Source organism: Elaeis guineensis, chromosome 13, assembly GCF_000442705.2.
Source record: "Elaeis guineensis isolate ETL-2024a chromosome 13, EG11, whole genome shotgun sequence".
Lineage (NCBI taxonomy): Eukaryota > Viridiplantae > Streptophyta > Magnoliopsida > Arecales > Arecaceae > Elaeis > Elaeis guineensis.
This window is the reverse complement of record NC_026005.2, coordinates 22,944,820-22,962,099: the sequence shown is the minus strand read 5'-3', so window position 1 is coordinate 22,962,099 and position 17,280 is coordinate 22,944,820. Positions and strand designations below refer to the sequence as shown.

The following is a 17,280-nucleotide window of genomic DNA, read 5'->3' as shown; positions in this document are numbered from 1 at the left end:
ATCTTTATAAATAAATTGAAATCTATATTAAATTGATAAAAAAATTTTAAATTACATCAATACGGCAAAGGATTCAAGCAAATGGGTTTTACTTTCGCTTCTTCCTCCACGCCTTCTTCTTTGCTCCAGTGGCGTGCCTCTTGTTGCATGAGATCTCGAAAAATATCTGCAAGGATGAATAGACGATGCTATGAAAGTGACCTCGATCTCGAGAGATATCTGCAAGGATGAATAGACGTTGCTATGAAAGTGACCTCGATCTCGAGAGATATCTGCAAGGATGAATAGACGTCGCTATGAAAGTGACCTCGCGTGATTCTGATATGTTTTTAAATGGGTCGAGGTGACCCATGATCCGACCCGATCTGCATAGATCCGAATCGACCCACTTTTAAAGATCCGTGGGTCCAAATCGGATTCTAAAATTAAATTTATTTTATTTTTTAGATCGAATTTAAATTTATTAATTTTAGATCTAATTCGATTCATAAAAATTTTTAAATTAATTTAAATTTTAAAATAAAAATTTTATCCGATTCGAATCGAACTAACCCAAAAATCATTGGACAGCTTTAGAGGACTTCCACTGCCACTCAACTGCCGTACTCTTTCCTATTGCTTAGTTCTGTCTCATCCGCTCCCGATTTCTCTCTCAGAACGACATCAAGAGATTCTCGCCCCTTCCCTCTTCACCCAAAATCCTCTTGTTTCCTTCGCAGCGAACCATCATGAGCACTCTCTGATGCCTCGAGGAAATGAACTCCGATCTCCCAGCCGACAAAGCATGGTGGTGATGTGCTGAACTACCCTGCTTCAGCTTCTTCACGGCCTTCGGCGGCACAGGCTCGGCGACCACCTTCTCCGGTGCCATTGGGGGTTCAACACCACGGATGTCGTTGCTCACGGCCGGCGGCGAAGGGCGAGTAGCCGAGGTCTTGATCTTCTCCTCCTCAATTTCCCTTCTTTCTGCCGGCGGCCAGGTATCCTCAGGCTGGCTGAGGGTGGGAGGGGGCATGTTCTTCTCACCACCGAAGAAGTAATCCCACGTCCCCAAGCCCTTGGATTCCAGCATCGGGGGTGGAGGTGGGGTGGTGCTGCGCTGTGGCTGGGACGGCAGCGGAGGTGGCGGGGCAGGGGATGCGTCGCTGCCTGTAGGGGCCGTGGAGGGGAGATCATCGACGGCGGCGGCGGCGGCGGCGGCGGCGGCGTCTTCTTTGTCGTCCTCGCGAATGGCAGCGTCGACGGGAGGCTTCTTCTTGATCTTGGGTATCGCCCCCCGGGCTCCTCTGCCTTGGACCCGCGACCCGACCCGGACCGGACCGGACCGGACCTGTATTCCGGCCTGATCTGAGGTTTTTACAATTATTTTATCGGGTTTCGGAGTCCCATCCAAGGGTTTGCTAGACGAGCGAAAGAGAGAGAGGGCCTAGTGGCGGCCGGCGCTCTGCCAAAATGGGTAAAATCCTTGGATTTCTTCCCTAGATTCGCCTCTCTCGATCGGAACAATCGTAGGATCACTTGGATTCCTTCACGGATTAAAACCGGGCCATAGCCCATAAGCCGGTACAGGCGGTGCTGATTTTATCTAAGCGCTCCTCCCACCCCGCGCCCCTTTTATCTTGCCGTTTCCTTCTCTCCTCTCTCCTCGCTCTCTGTCTCTCCTATCGCCGCCGCCGCCGCCGCTGCCGCCGCCGCCACCGGACTGGAGCGCCCTCTCTCTCCCCCACTTCGTCTCTGCTATCGTGAGCCCTATGGGAACGTTTTTTTTTTTCTAACTCCCACTCGTTTACGGTCTTCGGCTTGCTGTTTTCCCCTTTCTCTGGTCGCTCTCCAGCTACATCCAGCTCGTACAAGCCCCGCCGCCGTCCTTCGACAGAGATGGGTAATCCTTCTCTTGCTTCTTCTCTTTTTCTTCCGTTTCTTGTTATTCTTGCCATCAATCTTTGATCTAACCTGCATTCTTGATTTCAATACCATTGCCTCGTGTCTAATATTTGATTGTTGGTCATGGTGCCCCTCCTAACGCGAAAATCTCCAATTCTCTAATCTATCCATTCTCTCTCGCGCAGAGTTGATGGATGATTTTTTTTTTAACTGTAAATCAGGTTTTTTGATTTTTTTTCCTTCTCTAATTGAATTTATCGTCGTGTAATGTGTATCCAATAAACGATTTTTCTGCTTTGAAGTCTTATTTGAGTTTATTTTCTTAAAATAGTCCAAAATTCAAGATTTGTTCGATGGAGTCCCCAATTCTCGAGCTTTTTCTTGTTGGTTTAGGATTTATGTTTTCTATGTAGCAATCTATGAACTTCATATTTTTTTATTGTTTATTAGGCTTTTGAGATCCCTCCATTGATATGGAGAAATAAAATCTTTCTCAATAGCAAAACTTATAATTTTGTTACATCAGAGAACTCAGAAAAAAAAAACTCCTGATTTGAGTGCCTAAGGTTTTTATTCATAGGGCATCTTTGCCATGTCCATGCAGCCAATCGGTTTAGCAGAAAAGTAATCACATTGGTTGATTGTTGTTGGATCTAGAAATAAAAGAAATGAATGTATAGTTTATTATGATCTGTTGAATGATATCTGTTGCTTTTTTTCGACAAAAAGATTCACTTTTTTTTTTTTTTTTTACTTTCACATAGATAACATGATTCCTGATTTAGATTCTATTGATGATATTCTTCTTCCGCCTCCTGTCGCCACTGGTAACTTAATCTGTAAACCTCTAGTCAAATTGTATTACTTGTTGCCAAACTTAATAATCTGCATATATATTGGCAGAGCAAACACTGGGTAAATTTCGACCCAAGCTGCATGCTAAAACCACCAAAATGACTCCTGTGTCCTCCAGTATATCTGATTCTACCCAACCCATTCAGCTCAAGGATTCTTATCCAGATCCTAAGCATCAGGAGCATTCAAGTGTTCCACCTCTTCGCATTGCTGATTTATATACTATTGCCTCTAATAACCATGTCACTCAAGAATCTGTGAGTCAATCAAAGACCATGAATTCAGAAGATTTGATATCAAACATTGACAATGGGGAGGGACTACAGCAGGATCAAAGAAATTCAGGAGAGGTAGAGACAAACCCTTCAGCAAGTTGACCCATTCGAACAAATTCATTGCTCTTTTAGTAAGTTCTCATTATTTTCAGGATGCAGATATGTTCTTCAGTACGGATTCCCTTGACAATCTTTTGCAGCCTACCTCAACGAATGGTATAACAAATTTTGGGTTTTTCATTCCATTTGTTCTTGGTTTCTTTCTTTCTCTTTTGAAATTGATTTTTTCTTCCATGCCTGCTTGCTTATTTGTTGACATATTGTATTGACAGCAAGGGCTATGGGTAGATTTAAACCTAAAGCCATGCAGCCACAAAACAAGAAACTTGTAACACCATCTAGTGCTGTTTTGGGAGTTGACAAATCAGTTAGTTCCTTAAATCTTAAATCCAGCAGCTCTTCACTGGAGGCTGTTCCCTCTAAGCTTCATACAACTCAAGAACCCCTTAGCTTAATCAATGAGTCAGTGGTTCACTATGAGGCTTCACAATGTGGAGTAGCAATCTCTGAGAAGGGCAAAAATTCGCAATCTGATCTTGATAAGTCAGAAGCAGAGGTAAGAAAAAATTGACTTATGCTTGTCTTCATGTGATAACTTATTGTTGGTTTTCAGTTCGTCTTTATTCACCTTTTTCTTTCTTTTGAAATGTCATATATTAGGCGGGGGCAGTAATTTCTGGCATGGATTCTCTTGATGACATTCTTTTTCTGCCTGATAGAACTTCTGGTAAGTAGGCTTTCTGATTCTAGTGGGTATAATGAGCTGACCTATTAGTTGGGAAAAAAAACTTTTTATTGTTGGCAATGTTCTAGAAAATGAGTTTTCGCCTATTTGCTGGAGAAATGGATTGATTCAAATCATATATTTAGATTGTATGTATAGAACATAAAATATTTCATCTGTACTTTTATAGAAAAAAATTGTTTTGTTGGAATCAACCTTTTTATTCCAATCATTTGACTGTTTAGCCTTTCACGTACTTTTGTGTTATTGTAGGAAAAATGCTAAATGCTGTCAATTCCTTATCTTTTTATTGTGAGTGTGGGACTGGTGCTGGTGTGGCACTTGGTGAATGGCCCAATCCTAATGGAAGAGGGCCTATCCCCTGTGAACCCCATCGGCACCCACCTGCCAAGTGAGTGGTGATTGATGGTAGTTTCATTATCATATGATATGCAAAGATCAATAAAAGCATCATAATAATCAGATCAATGGTAACTGTATATAAAACTTTCTTTCATTGAAAATGCAAGTAAGTTTAAGCAATTAGCAAATCAATCAGCTTAGGATGGTTAATTTCTTGTTCAACAGTGTTTAATTTAATGGCCTTTGTAAAATATAATGCAATACAAAGACAAACTGTTTAGACAAAATACAATTTCATCATAAGAGTTGGAAAAAAGGAAATCAACTTTTTTTTACAATTTTTATTTTGTTTGCTTACTGGTTGATTAGCATGTGCCTTTGTCAGATTAGGAACCAAATAAGTTTTGACTCAAGCTACGCTAATACAAGCGTATAACCAAATTCTGCATCCTCCCACTCTTCTCGTGCTATGCAAATTATTTCTCCCACCAGAGAGCATCTTCCATGTGCTTTTAACATGATAAATTTCAGAACAGGGATTAAATCTTTTAGCTTTTCCCACTGAGTGTTTGTCATCCATGAGGACATGCATATCTGACCCTTGTTTTATTCAAGATTCTGCAGATCACCCAGAGGCTTCACATTGCAAAGACTTACATATTGATGGTGAAAAAGAGGAGGCTTCACAGCATGATCAAGAAAGACCTGTTGAGGTAAAAGTACACAAAATTTTCTTATTGATTCCTAATTGAAAGTAAAGATAAAATTTTTTAAGGCTGAGCACGGGTCGGGTTCGGTCGGGTCGAGAAAAAAATTTCATCCGACTGAATCTAATTGAGTTGAAAAAAATTCAACTTGCTGCTGATTGTTTGTCATGTATAAATCATTTGAAACCGAAGTGAACGGTTTGTAGCGGGTTCGGATGGGTTGTGTTGTTTTGAACTTCAATGTTGATCCAATGTTGATTTTAAATTTAATATTAGTTTACTTAAGCTTATTTGCTTTTTTTGATCAATTTAATGCCAAAAATGTCTAAACCTTTAGAATGAAGTCTAAACAAAGTATTGAAATCTAAATGATGCCGTGCCAAAATAAAAGTGAGTTTATAAAATACTAAATCGGTTGGGTTCAGTTTCATATGGGTTAAAAGTGGAGGAACCGAACTTGATCGTAAATAACCGATTTTTTACAAACCCTAACTCGATTCCACCCGATTTATGTCTTTCAACTGTCCGAAACCAATGTTTATTAGGTCGGATTGGGTGGGTTTCTTCGGGTTTCGGTTATTTGCTCAGCCCTAAAATCTTTTGTAATGCATTCCATTTTGTTCTGGTTATGAAATTCTGGTTGTTTTGTTTCAGAGTGCGGATACGTTCTTCAGTACGGAATCTCTTGATGACAGTTTTCAACATGGGCCAACTATTGGTAGTTTATGAACATTTCTGCCATAGGTCTAAGTTATACTTTTGTATCTTGTGTCTTCCATATGTTCAACAATTATGGTATTTCATGATGGTAGTGCTGTAGCTAGATTTTAACCAAAGGCCTAATCACAATCTAAATGGAAGAACTGATGTGACCACTATATGCTGCTGTAGATGTTGTGTAATTCGAGCACTAGTAGTTCTGCACCTTATCTCTTTCTTCCAAACTTAATATTATGCATGTTCCTCTTTGTAACCAAAGAGATCATGGTCCTTGCAGTATCCTATCAGGATGGACCTCATGTCGCTCAGAGTGATGGTAATTTCCAGGCCATCCCTGAGAAACCAGCAGAAGAGGTAATTAAATTTAAGCTTCTGTGCCCTGCAATCTCTGGCTCACTTTTATAATTTATTTCTTCTAATTTGTTTGTTTTGTCATAGATAATGATGATGCCTTTTGGCATGAAATCTCTTGATGACATTTCTTTCTCACCCAGTGCTGCTGCTGGTAAGTAGGATGCTAACAAATATTTTATAATCTTCATTAAAATAATAATGGTTTACAAGGCTGGGGGTTAAGCTATCAGCATGTATGGTAAGAGTTGTGATTACTCAAGCCAACCCTCCCATCCTACCTCTTTCTTTCTTTGTTTTTTCTTCCTCGAAACCTTTGTGAGTCATAATTGATGATGGCAGCACACTATTTTTTTACTTTCAATTTACACCTATTTTGTTATTCAGTTGTGATGATGTTTATCTTGACAGTAAAACAAGTAGGCAAGTTTCAGCCTAAGCTTGCATCACGACCAAAAGGGGGAAAAGCTAAATCAGTATCTTTTGCTCTTCCTAATGCTTCTGAAACTACTGCTCCTTCTGTGGAGACCTGTTCTGAGGGCAACTTCACAAGAACAGATCCTCCCATTGGAGATGTGATGAATGATGGATATTTGGATAACCATCAACAGTCATCTTCTGTAAACTATGATTTCAATGGAGATTTCCAAATGGATGATGGGAAGTTGGAAGAAGAGGTAATTTCATGGCTTCTTTTCGCTCAGTATTTTTCATAAACACTACTTATGTGGATGCTCCATTTGTTATTCAGGACATATCAGAGTCTTCAGGCCTTGAATCTTTCAACACACTTCTTTCTCTGCCAATGTCAACTGCAGGTATTTAACAAGCCTTTATGAGAGGAATTTACTTTTTAACTTTGTCATGCTGTTTTTCAAGTGCACATTGTTTCTCCTTTTTTTCCCTCTTTTCTATGAAATTTTGATAGCTCGATCTGTAGGTAAATTCCAACCAAAGCCTAGTGCTAGAACAGAGAATGTGAAATCTAATGCTTCTGCAGTTCAAACTGGTGCCATGGAGTGTGTGCAGTGTGAATGTGATTCGCTTCCTCCAGAGGCTGAGTCCTTGGAGGTTCATGCTTCTGGCTTTCCAGCACATTCTCTTGTTGATTCTGCAATGCCCATGCCATCTGAGTTGGCCCAAGAACAGGCAGAACTTTCCGAGACATGTACACTTGAAGCTGCAACTTTAGGGGGCAGGAAGACTACACAAACTATTGAAATATCGTCAGAAAGAGATGTAAAGTCCAGGACAATCATAAGCAATTTTATTTGCCTGTTTCAGAGTAGATTTTATGAATTATTGGTTTATATTGTTCATCTGTTGTGCTCTTGTAATCTTGTGCTTTCCAGAATCATGTTAGTGGAGAAAGAGAACCTACAGAATTATTACAGGATATCTGTGTTGAGGCCCATTCCCCAAATGTGGAAGAACTTACTCAGTTGATCCAGGAAGAAAAACATAATTCAGAAACTGTTGAAGATATTGCAGCTAGTAAACCATCAAGGAAATTGAGAAAGCAAATCTACATGCATGGTACTGGCAAACCAGAAGGTGGATCAGATGAGGACCAAAGTGATGATGAATATAGGGGTGAGGATGTGCCCAAGAAGAAGAGGGTGCCAAAAAAATCAAAGGGGAAGATGACTGAAAAAAAGAAATCAGGAAAGAAGCGCAAAAGAGCTTCTGGAAAACCCGATTCCATTTCAGAGGAATTACCAAAAAAGAGGTTTCCTCGTGGAACACGGCGGAAGAGACGGCAAGGTACTTACATCTTGGTGCTTTTAAATGTTGAACTATCAATTCTTTATTCTTGCTGTTGAAGTGGAGCAATTAACTTTGCTGATTTGGCTTCTTCTACTTTTCTAGTGAACAAGGTTTTGCTGGAAACACCCGAGGATGAGATTGACCGAAGGCAGCTTAGAATAAAAGATCTAATAATGCTTGCAGAGGCTAAGGAGAGAATATCAGTATGTCTACTTCTCTAGTCGCTGTAATGTTACTCAGCTGAGACAATATTTCATGTCTATTTTTTTTCCTTTAAATATTATTTTGCAGAGTAAAGAAGCAGCAACACTTAGGAAATCCTTTCCAAATCAAAGGTACGCAAATTATGTAAGGTCCACGAGTAGAAAAAGTTTCTTGCTCACCAGGCAATTCTTAATTAATTTATATTGTCATATCTGAAGTTTTCTGCTGTACAAGTCAGGATCCTCTAAAAGTATTCAAACTGACTTATGGTCATTATATTGGTATGGTGCATCTCTTAGTGTCTTCGAACAAGTATGAGAAATCAAAATTCTTCCTGTTTAGGTAGATTGCTCCAGTTGGAGTATGATGGGTACATGTGTATGTTGGGTACTATCTGTGTTCAAACTTGGTCACTTAATAAATCTGTGATAGCATTGACGTGCACACACACGTGCACAAATCACCAAATCTAGATGCTCCAAAAGCTTGCTTAATTTGAAATTAATATCAAATGGCTTGTTTGTAGACCCTTACTAGTTCAGGGTTATATATTTTAGTGATTGCATTTATATGGCTTTTTTCATAATGTAAGTTCTAGAAAACAGAAATTATTTGAGCATGGTACTAAATGAGCAATGTATTTGTCTTGACCCTTTTGTCTTCCCATTTTTCAAAAATTTTTATGTGTTCTTAGGAAAGACAGTGATCAAACCAGTAGCTGTCTTAACATTTTATGACCATATGGTATTAATCTACAGTTGCCCTTTGTTCTTTATTAAGTCTTAAGATCTTTTCCCAACCTCCATTCAAGCAAATTGATATCGTATATTCGGAGAGATCACAATCTTTTCTTTGCCAAGCATCAATAGGCTTGATATGTTTGAGTTTTCCTGACTTGCTAGTTAAGTATTTACTTAGGTAAAACACCAATTAACATTAATTTCATGGAAGTAGCAAGTGAAATCTTTATGTATTAAACAATCCTAGTAAAGAAAAACCTCTTTCCTCTGCAAAAACTTTTCAAATGGATGGGAAAAAGGGAAGGTGAAGAAATGAGACTCTATCGTATCCCCTGATTTAAATGTCCCTTGAGAATAAAAGAAATAAATGCGACTCTCTCCCACCCTTTAACTCTATGTCAGTTTATACTAGTATATAAGGAAACTCGTGTACCACTCTGACTTCAACCCATAATAATATTTTTCACATTAGATTTTCCACCCTTAATCGCTCTTTTCTAATTTTATGCTTTCTAAATGGTGCAGAATGATAAAAATGCATTCTTTTCTTATCTAATTTTACAAATTGGTGCATTTATGTCTGTCATACATCAAATTAATGTATCTGTGCATTGCATATGATAGGATCGCAAGTACTGAAAATCATCTATGGAAGCATATGCCATATTATTTACTGAAGTTAAAAGGGGATGATACAACATATGGCCAGAATTTAAGTCTTTATCTTGGCCATCAGTTGAGATGGCAGTTTGAAGAATTTTGAAAGTGGCTGAGATATTCCTTTTACTTGGTTTGTATATAACAATAGAGATATCAAAACATGAACTGATAATAAAACAAAAACGACCTATAACTTTAGGCCTTCATTTTTAATATTTGGTAATAAAAAAATTAATTGAAGTTAGTAAAGGGCAACTATTAAATAATATTGACAGTTGTATTGGTATCGTATTGGCCGATATCGTGGGATATATTGATTTATATTGGCCGAAATAATGAGGGCCTTGCTTTTTATATGATATTTATGGGTGCTTGATACAAACATAAACCTCTCTCTGCTGAAATGAAAATCTTGGTGAGAACTGTTCATCAAAGAGTACCTTCGTTGGATAAGTTGCATGTGAGTAACCATGCATAAATCAGTATGTGCGTGACATGTGCTGGATGCTAGTCTCCATAAGTCTCTATCTCTATACCAGTCAGATTATATTCATTATGTTCCCACCAGCAAAAAAGGTCAGGCCCATCACAGTTTCTTCGATCAAGCATGACGAAACATCTACAGTGCCATGCATAAGTTCATTAATGCCCAAAGCACTTATTAGTGGTAAAATACCTGTTATCATGACATCTGTTGTAGATCGTGACTGAGATGCACAGAATGTAACTTATTAGCATAATTATCTTATTCGTTGTCATTAATCCATGGTTATTGACAATAGATCCCTTTTATTTTGTTGGACAGTTTGAGTGCTGTTTCATTCTAGATTTAAGCAGGACAATGCATAAATTTATCTGTCACCAAGTCATTTCCCGCTTGAATCATAAGTTTACATGTTTTGGTCCATATTAGGCAAAGCTCCCTCTCCCCCTGTCCTCTCATGCTTTGCACTTTGTAGTTTCAATCCTATTCCTAACCACTAAAACATTCTAAACACCTTTTCATACCTAAAGATACCCAAAGCTCCTAAATTAACAAAGTCCAATTTTGTAGGGATGCATCATCAAAAGCCAGCAAAGTCACTTAAAATGTCAATTGTTATCACAATATTTCCTAAACTGATTTGCTTGTAAAGTAGAACAAATAGACAGGAATCCCACTTAAGCTATGATCCATAATCCAACAAAAAGAATATAGCCTTCAAATCAATCAAAAAAAAAAAAAAGATGGTAAGTGATCTGATAGACAATTGGTACATTGATATCAAAATAACATTGCTTTAAAAAAAAAAAAAACTGTTTGTTCCTCCTGCCATCCCCTCAAATACATATATTAAAAAAAGAAAAGAAAATCCAGTAGTTATGGGACAGATGGTGTTTCGTCATTCACCTTAAACCATGAAAATATAGTATCTTGTCTTGTTCTTACTTCAGTTAGGGGTCCAGACAGTATCAATTTTGTTACGACACTTTGGCATGCACACGCGCACAGAAAGATATGCAAGTCTGACAAAGGAATTATGATTAGCATGCGGAGATATACTTATGTTTTGTGACATAGCCAATTTAAAATGCTTCTATCGTTTTAACAAAAATGTTTTAAAACAAATTGGATAAATAGAGGATCATGAGTCATCCTACATTTCTATGCTGATTGCTATTTAACAAGTGTATCGCATAGTTCAAGTAATATGTCTTGTAAACTAGCTTTGCACAACTGAATTACATATTAATAACACAAATAAATTTCAGCCTGTGATCAGAACTGGAAGAATGTGTAATTATGCATGTTAACAACACAATAGATTAGTACGCATACTACTTGTACTGTTGGAGCCTCATATATTCGTAATGTTGTGTAAGCATTCGTGCTACTGTTTTTCTTGATTTCTAACGTTTGATTCAATGTAGAATGATAATATTTTGTCATTACAATATCCAACAAGTAGAATGGTCCTTAAGCTTCTGACAACAATATTAGAACAAAATAAAGTGAAAAAAATTAATATGGAAGGGCTCAATATCATTCAAATAAAAATAAGGTTGTTCATGATGGTTGGGAAGGGGTTCAACTTTGGAAAAGTAGGGTGCAAGCCACTGATGTCTATTGCATGTCGATAAGCACTACCTGTAGGGTGATAAATAAGGAACCACTAACTGTGCTAACAACCTGCAGAGGCAGTACATTTTGTGCATCTGGTATGATGCTGATTTTCACTTAAATTCTTGCTTTAACTAAAACAGCATAGAGGCTAGCATTTCTTTGCTAACTTCTTATTCTTCCCTCCATTCATGCTTTTTATGATAGATGATAGAGTTCGAATAAGAAGATGATCATCTAAATATAAAATAAAAAGGCAAGAAATTTAGGGTAATGCTGTTATGTGCAATGTCACCAAAGGTGGCTGAGATGGGAAGCATCTTTCTTGTTGTGGTTGAAATATCAAAAAAGAGGAAGAGTAGACTAGAGAGGACTCGGAAGGAAATAGTGAGATACATTTAATGCATCTGCTATTCATAATTTTTGATATAAACGTTCAAAAGATCTATATATAGCTATCCCCTAATAATTGGTACCATGGCTCTTTCATTTTCATGTAACTTTGGAAATTTATCAGCTAATTTTACTCTTTTTTTCCCCCAAAAAAAGTGATCTTTTACTTTTTGATCGTTACCTACTTTTATTCGCTAACATGTTGTTTCCCGTATAGCAGTACTGGTTCCTTTCCCAGCAGAACCTATCTCGATGAAGGCAATCTTTTTGGAGAGGAGGAAGAACAAAACCTTGATGGCGAAGGAAATCATAACATTCAACCAAATTCTACAAAATTGAATTACCATTCCTACATGAATAGGCCGCAATCAGTGAGGTGGTCAAAAGCAGATACAGAGCTGTTTTACCAGGTAACTGATAAATTAAACCATGTATTAACTTTTTCTTGTGTTTATAAAAGATTATGTAATCCGAAAATCAATAACAGTGAACTTATAATTTTTCCTTGAAGAAATTGAATTTGTAGTTAAACTTTTTGTGCTCTATATATAATATATCAGGCTCTTTGGTTTGGGTTCCTGTCACGTTACATTCCATTCCGCAATAATGTATGTTGTGATTATTCATATTCTGATTGGATATGCTTCAGGCTATTCGCCAATTTGGAACAGATTTTGCAATGATACAACAACTATTCCCTAATCGTACACGCCACCAAGTGAAACTGAAGTTTAAGAATGAAGAGCGCAAGCATCCTTTGCAAGTTCATGATGCCTTAGTCCATCGCTCCAAAGGTGAGGACACGCTTCATTGCTTCTTGTCATTGTTTAAATTTTTCTACATCCCCATCACCTGGTGTTTGAATTACACATGGAAGGCTTGAACCGACTCTGCTGTGATAGTATAAGTATTTTTACTGACAACGCATTTCTTTTACTGGTATTGAATGTTAGATTATTCCATTGGGCTTAAAGACATCGTGTTCTGCAGCAAGTTCTTGTGTGTTATCTTTGCCTGCAGATCCTTCTGACAAAGTAATCCATCATAATAAGGTTTTACGTATTATATTATAATTGAAGAATTCACAATTTAGAATGAATATCTGAGCTTAGTATTTGTAATGAGATCCGAAGCAGTGATGAAACAATGTCTCACTGTACCGCTTATATTATGATGTGATATTGAAGGAGAGATTGTGATGGTGAAGGACAGTGGAGGTACAGTTGATGATAACTGTTCATGGGGTTGGTCATGTCTATGGTTCAAGTTCTTGAGCTTTGCTTGTTGAAGTTGTTTGTGGAATTGTTTGATGGTGATGCAAGATTGCTTTCGGAAATGAGTTGGCTGAAAGATATTGGATCTATCAAGGAAAAGAAGGATTTATCAAAGAGGTTTGGGTCTTCACATGACTTCTGGTTGGTACCACTGCTGAAGGGCTAGGCCTAGCTACTCTAAGCCAGGTCTTGTCCTAAATATCTAGGAGTAGAGGTGGCAATTATGATCCGACCTCTCAATCCGACCCACGAACAATCAGCTTTAATCAGGTTTGGGTTTGACATAAATAGGTTCTTTATGCAGGTTTAGGTTTGACATAAATAGGTTAACCCATCTAGATCTTTGTAATAAATAGTTGGGTTCAGGTTCAGATCTTTGATCCATTTTGACGAATTTGATAATTGGGTTGGATTTTAATCTGTTTAAAACCTACTTAGCATTTTTTTGATATATTTAACCCGACCCACTTAATATGTTTAATCCGTTTAACTTGACTTGATCTTTTTAATAATTGGTTGTGTGGATCGGGTTGGGTTATTTGTTTAATAAGTAGGTCAGGTTCAGATCTAAATTTTTGATTTGTTTAATAAATAAGTTGGATTTGGGTTGATGAATTTTTGACCTGGCCTGCATCCGATCCAATCCAATTCAACTGCCACCCCCATCTGGGAGGGAGTGGAGGCCTAGCTCAACCTGACTTTCTAAAATAAAACCAAAGCTCATACCTGACCCAAGCCCAAAGAGACCTGGCTTGATTTCAGACTGCATTCAGCTGAAGGAGAATATGGAATCTACCATGACACTCTGTTTGCCTGTAGAGATAGAGAGTGGAGGGTAGGGAGGAGAGTAATATGGAGGCAGAGATAGAGAGAGAGAGATCATATGGGAGGGATAGAGAGGGAGTGCTCTTCGGTGGTGGATGCAGTGGTCGCCATTGCTGCAGATGGCAGATGGGGAAGGGGAAGGGCTTGTTAGACAAATGGCAAAGAGAGGTGGTGTCAAGTGCTGCAATGAAGGGGGGGGTCTTGGATTTTGTTCAGGCCCTTTATGCATTGGGTGTCTTCTACAGTTTAAACGTGTCCCCCTAATAAGGCTGTCCATGTTCGCTTACCTTTTAAATATTCAGTCATTATTTAATGTCGATGCTTGAGGCAAATTTCAGGCTAGGCATAGGCCATGGGCTGAGGAGCCTGGGCCCTGCTAAGATCTTCCCAAATCTAGCCCAGAACAATTTTAGGCTAAAATAGGCCTGTGGTCCATTTTGTTTCAGCCTGCTATCCCTGGCCTAGTAGCTGTCCAGCTAGTTGGAGAGGCTGCTATAGGTATGAGGGCAATTTGCTCTTCTGCCTTACTGAAGGCCAAGTTTAAAATTTATTGGTGTGTATGATACTGCATGATATCACTCTTTTCTGGATCTGGTTTAATTGGAGTGGTACAAACCCCCTTTATTTTAAGGAGTTTATGGTGAGAATTATCAGGCTGCTATTTAGCTTTTATAACTGCCTGATCTTGCTATGCCCACAGGATGCAATCTTATAATATCTGCATTTCATGCCTGTGTTAAAATAAAATTGAACCTGTCACGATAATATCAGCGTGTGCACACATAATGAACCAAGTGAAGATGCATTAGGATTGATAATATCACTATAATTTGTCCTCTGATCTTTTACTCAAAAATGATTTGTCTTTCGTCTCCCTTTCTGTTTCAGAATTATGGAAGAAACTAGGTATAGAGGATAATCTCTAAGTAGTACCAGGTGATATCAGAGTAGTTTTCTTTCATATATATATATATATATATATATATATATATATATATATATATATATATATATTATATGTATGTTCTATAATGAAAGTGGAGATTAGCGCTCCCTCCTATGAGGCATCATTGCATCAGCCCGAGTATAATCTTGAAGATCCCTAGGGAAGTTATCCCACCAGTGGAAATACTTTCTGAGCTTCCATTGCATTAGGGACAAGCCAGTTAGCAGCTTTATTCCCTTTCCTTGAATGTTTGAAGCAGTGAAAGTTCTGAATAAGTTGAAATGTGCCAGATGTCCAGGAGACGAGGATGATGGGAAGCTGTTGCACACAGTGGTGTTTGTCCTACGGGTATAGGCTATTTTTATCCAACTGCATCAAGCAATTCTTTTCTTCTTTAATGGGTTGCATTTTATGTGTTTGTTATTTTTGTTCTCAAGTTATGTATTATCAGGTAGGACTTGTTTTCTTGTGCTTTTGTCACCACTTGTCCATCAGAATCCTTTGTAGTTTTTTTTTTTTTTTTTAACCTGCAAGAAAAGAGAACCTTCCAACAAAATTTGCACTTTATGCAGTTATGCCTCAAGGTTTATGCCTGCTAAACTAATCCAATATACTCCTTGAGCATGCCATCATTTTGATCAGCTGTAAAAGCACCTTCAAAGCTGAGAATTGGAATGCATTTAGTTCCTTTTCTTTATTCTTGCTAATGCACCATACACATACCCAGACAATCACTCATGTCACAAATTCCATTTATGGGAGTACCAACATTTATTTACCATGCAGATCATGCACATTTTGAGCGAGTAATTCTACAGCTGCAAACTCAGGCAGAGCAGAACTCCCACAAAGAAACAACTGGTGATCCACAAACTGCTTCACAGGATGTGGCCGGTGAATACGAGGTCCGGCCCCCCATCTTCTCTACTCATATTTGGTCAGTCATCTTGTCCGTTCGATTGCTCTGATATTTTTCTCTCTTTTCATGTCCAGGAAGAGGGAGGGAAGCTCAATAAGGAAGAGGAGGCTAATGGTTGGGGCGGTGAAGTTCGGAGCCCCGCGGACTCTGATTGGAAATTTGAGGCTCCGGATCAGCCAGAGCTTGCCGAGTATGAAAGCGTTTATGATTGGGATGCCGGTGCTTCTTATCCACATGATATGGAAAAAGATACATTTACTGAATTCTGAATTAACTTGGGCTCTGTTATTATCTCTCTCAATGATATTTCGTATTTAAATGGAAATTAGAGCGGTAAAAAATTTGCCTGCCTCAATATATATTATGATGATATTGAGATCCATATCTGTCTGTCATAGAAATCAAGATAAGCCTCAGCTCGGCATTGTGCCAGTTGGTACACTTCACTTTGGCCGGGAATACGCAAGTGAGCCCCTCCTGCCTTCGTGATACAAACAAGGCGCCGGAAACTAAAACAGCCTTGGGGCGGGGTGGGGGATTGCCCCCCGCCACCAACCGGAAAATCTCCCAGAAACGGCCGTAACTCTCTTACCGGTTGCGGATGGCAACATCTTGGTCCCCCCACCCAAAAGGCGAGGCTGTACTCCGGTGCGGTGCACTAAGAACCGGGTTTACGCCGCACCGTATTTTATGTTAAAGTATCCATGTGGGCGATAGCAAGCCAGATGCAGTCTTCCATCGTGCCGAAGGTTCTTTGGTATTATTTCATAAGGCTGTTTTTGGATTTAATAGGCTCATGCACGATGAGTGTCGACACTTCATTTCATTCTTAACAATTTATTTCTAGCTAGCAAGTAGTAGCATTATTTAATGGACCCATCAGGTTTATTTCGGATAATTTTAACAAATCATCTGATTTATGATTCGGCCAAAAAAGATGGAAAAAAGATCTAATATAATGAATAACGTCATTTGTTTGACCAATCGGTGGAACCTTGGTTTCAAAGATTTATAACTGGACCAGGTCCAATTGGACCGCATCAGATCCCACGGTGGATAACACGTCACGCTACCCCTTGTATTTCCAATTCCCAATTGGGCGCTATCCACCGTTCGATTTGCCCTGGTTCACTTGCACCTGGTGCATGGAATAATTTCTCCTTGATGGGAGAGCTACCTGGACCGACGTAACCAAATCACTGGGCAGAGTAGCGCGATCATGGGGCCAAACCAGAGCACTATATTTCTTAATTGCTGTGGGATTTATAAATGGGGGTGCTATTAAAGTGGTGGGGTTCGTACAAGCCCATATTGAGAGCAATTGCCATGAGTTCACTGGAAAATAGAAAAAGTTCATCATTCAAATTAAAGTGAGCATCAAAATACCTAAGAAAAAAATGGGATGAAGGTAAATAATGTAACCTTTTTTTTTTTGGGGTCAAAGAAATTAATGGAGGCTTATTGTTATGTTTATTTACTTAAAAATAAAATATAGGAAACTATAGTAGAAAA

At 38.6% G+C, this 17,280-nt stretch overlaps 1 protein-coding gene across 11 annotated transcripts; it reads left to right on the top strand.

Annotated features, from left to right (window-relative positions):
• The first annotated feature begins 1,013 nt into the window (after nt 1-1,013).
• LOC105056239 (uncharacterized) lies at nt 1,014-16,150 on the top strand. 11 transcript variants are annotated; one of them, XM_073248116.1, is made up of 20 exons: nt 1,014-1,456; nt 2,649-2,711; nt 2,788-3,089; nt 3,167-3,230; nt 3,347-3,630; nt 3,735-3,801; nt 4,777-4,874; nt 5,523-5,586; nt 5,866-5,942; nt 6,027-6,093; nt 6,351-6,616; nt 6,691-6,757; nt 6,868-7,178; nt 7,292-7,703; nt 7,809-7,909; nt 7,998-8,041; nt 12,022-12,214; nt 12,454-12,598; nt 15,636-15,754; nt 15,843-16,150. In XM_073248116.1, exons 1-20 carry the CDS (start codon nt 1,453-1,455, stop codon nt 16,035-16,037), a joined length of 2,943 nt encoding a protein of 980 aa, XP_073104217.1. In that variant the 5' UTR covers nt 1,014-1,452; the 3' UTR covers nt 16,038-16,150. The 11 variants fall into 11 exon arrangements, with proteins under 11 accessions (XP_073104217.1, XP_073104218.1, XP_010936672.3 ...); XM_073248117.1 differs by having other exon boundaries at nt 1,014-1,882; nt 4,786-4,874; nt 6,880-7,178; nt 12,025-12,214; XM_010938370.4 differs by having other exon boundaries at nt 1,014-1,882; nt 4,786-4,874.
• Nucleotides 16,151-17,280: the final 1,130 nt, after the last annotated feature.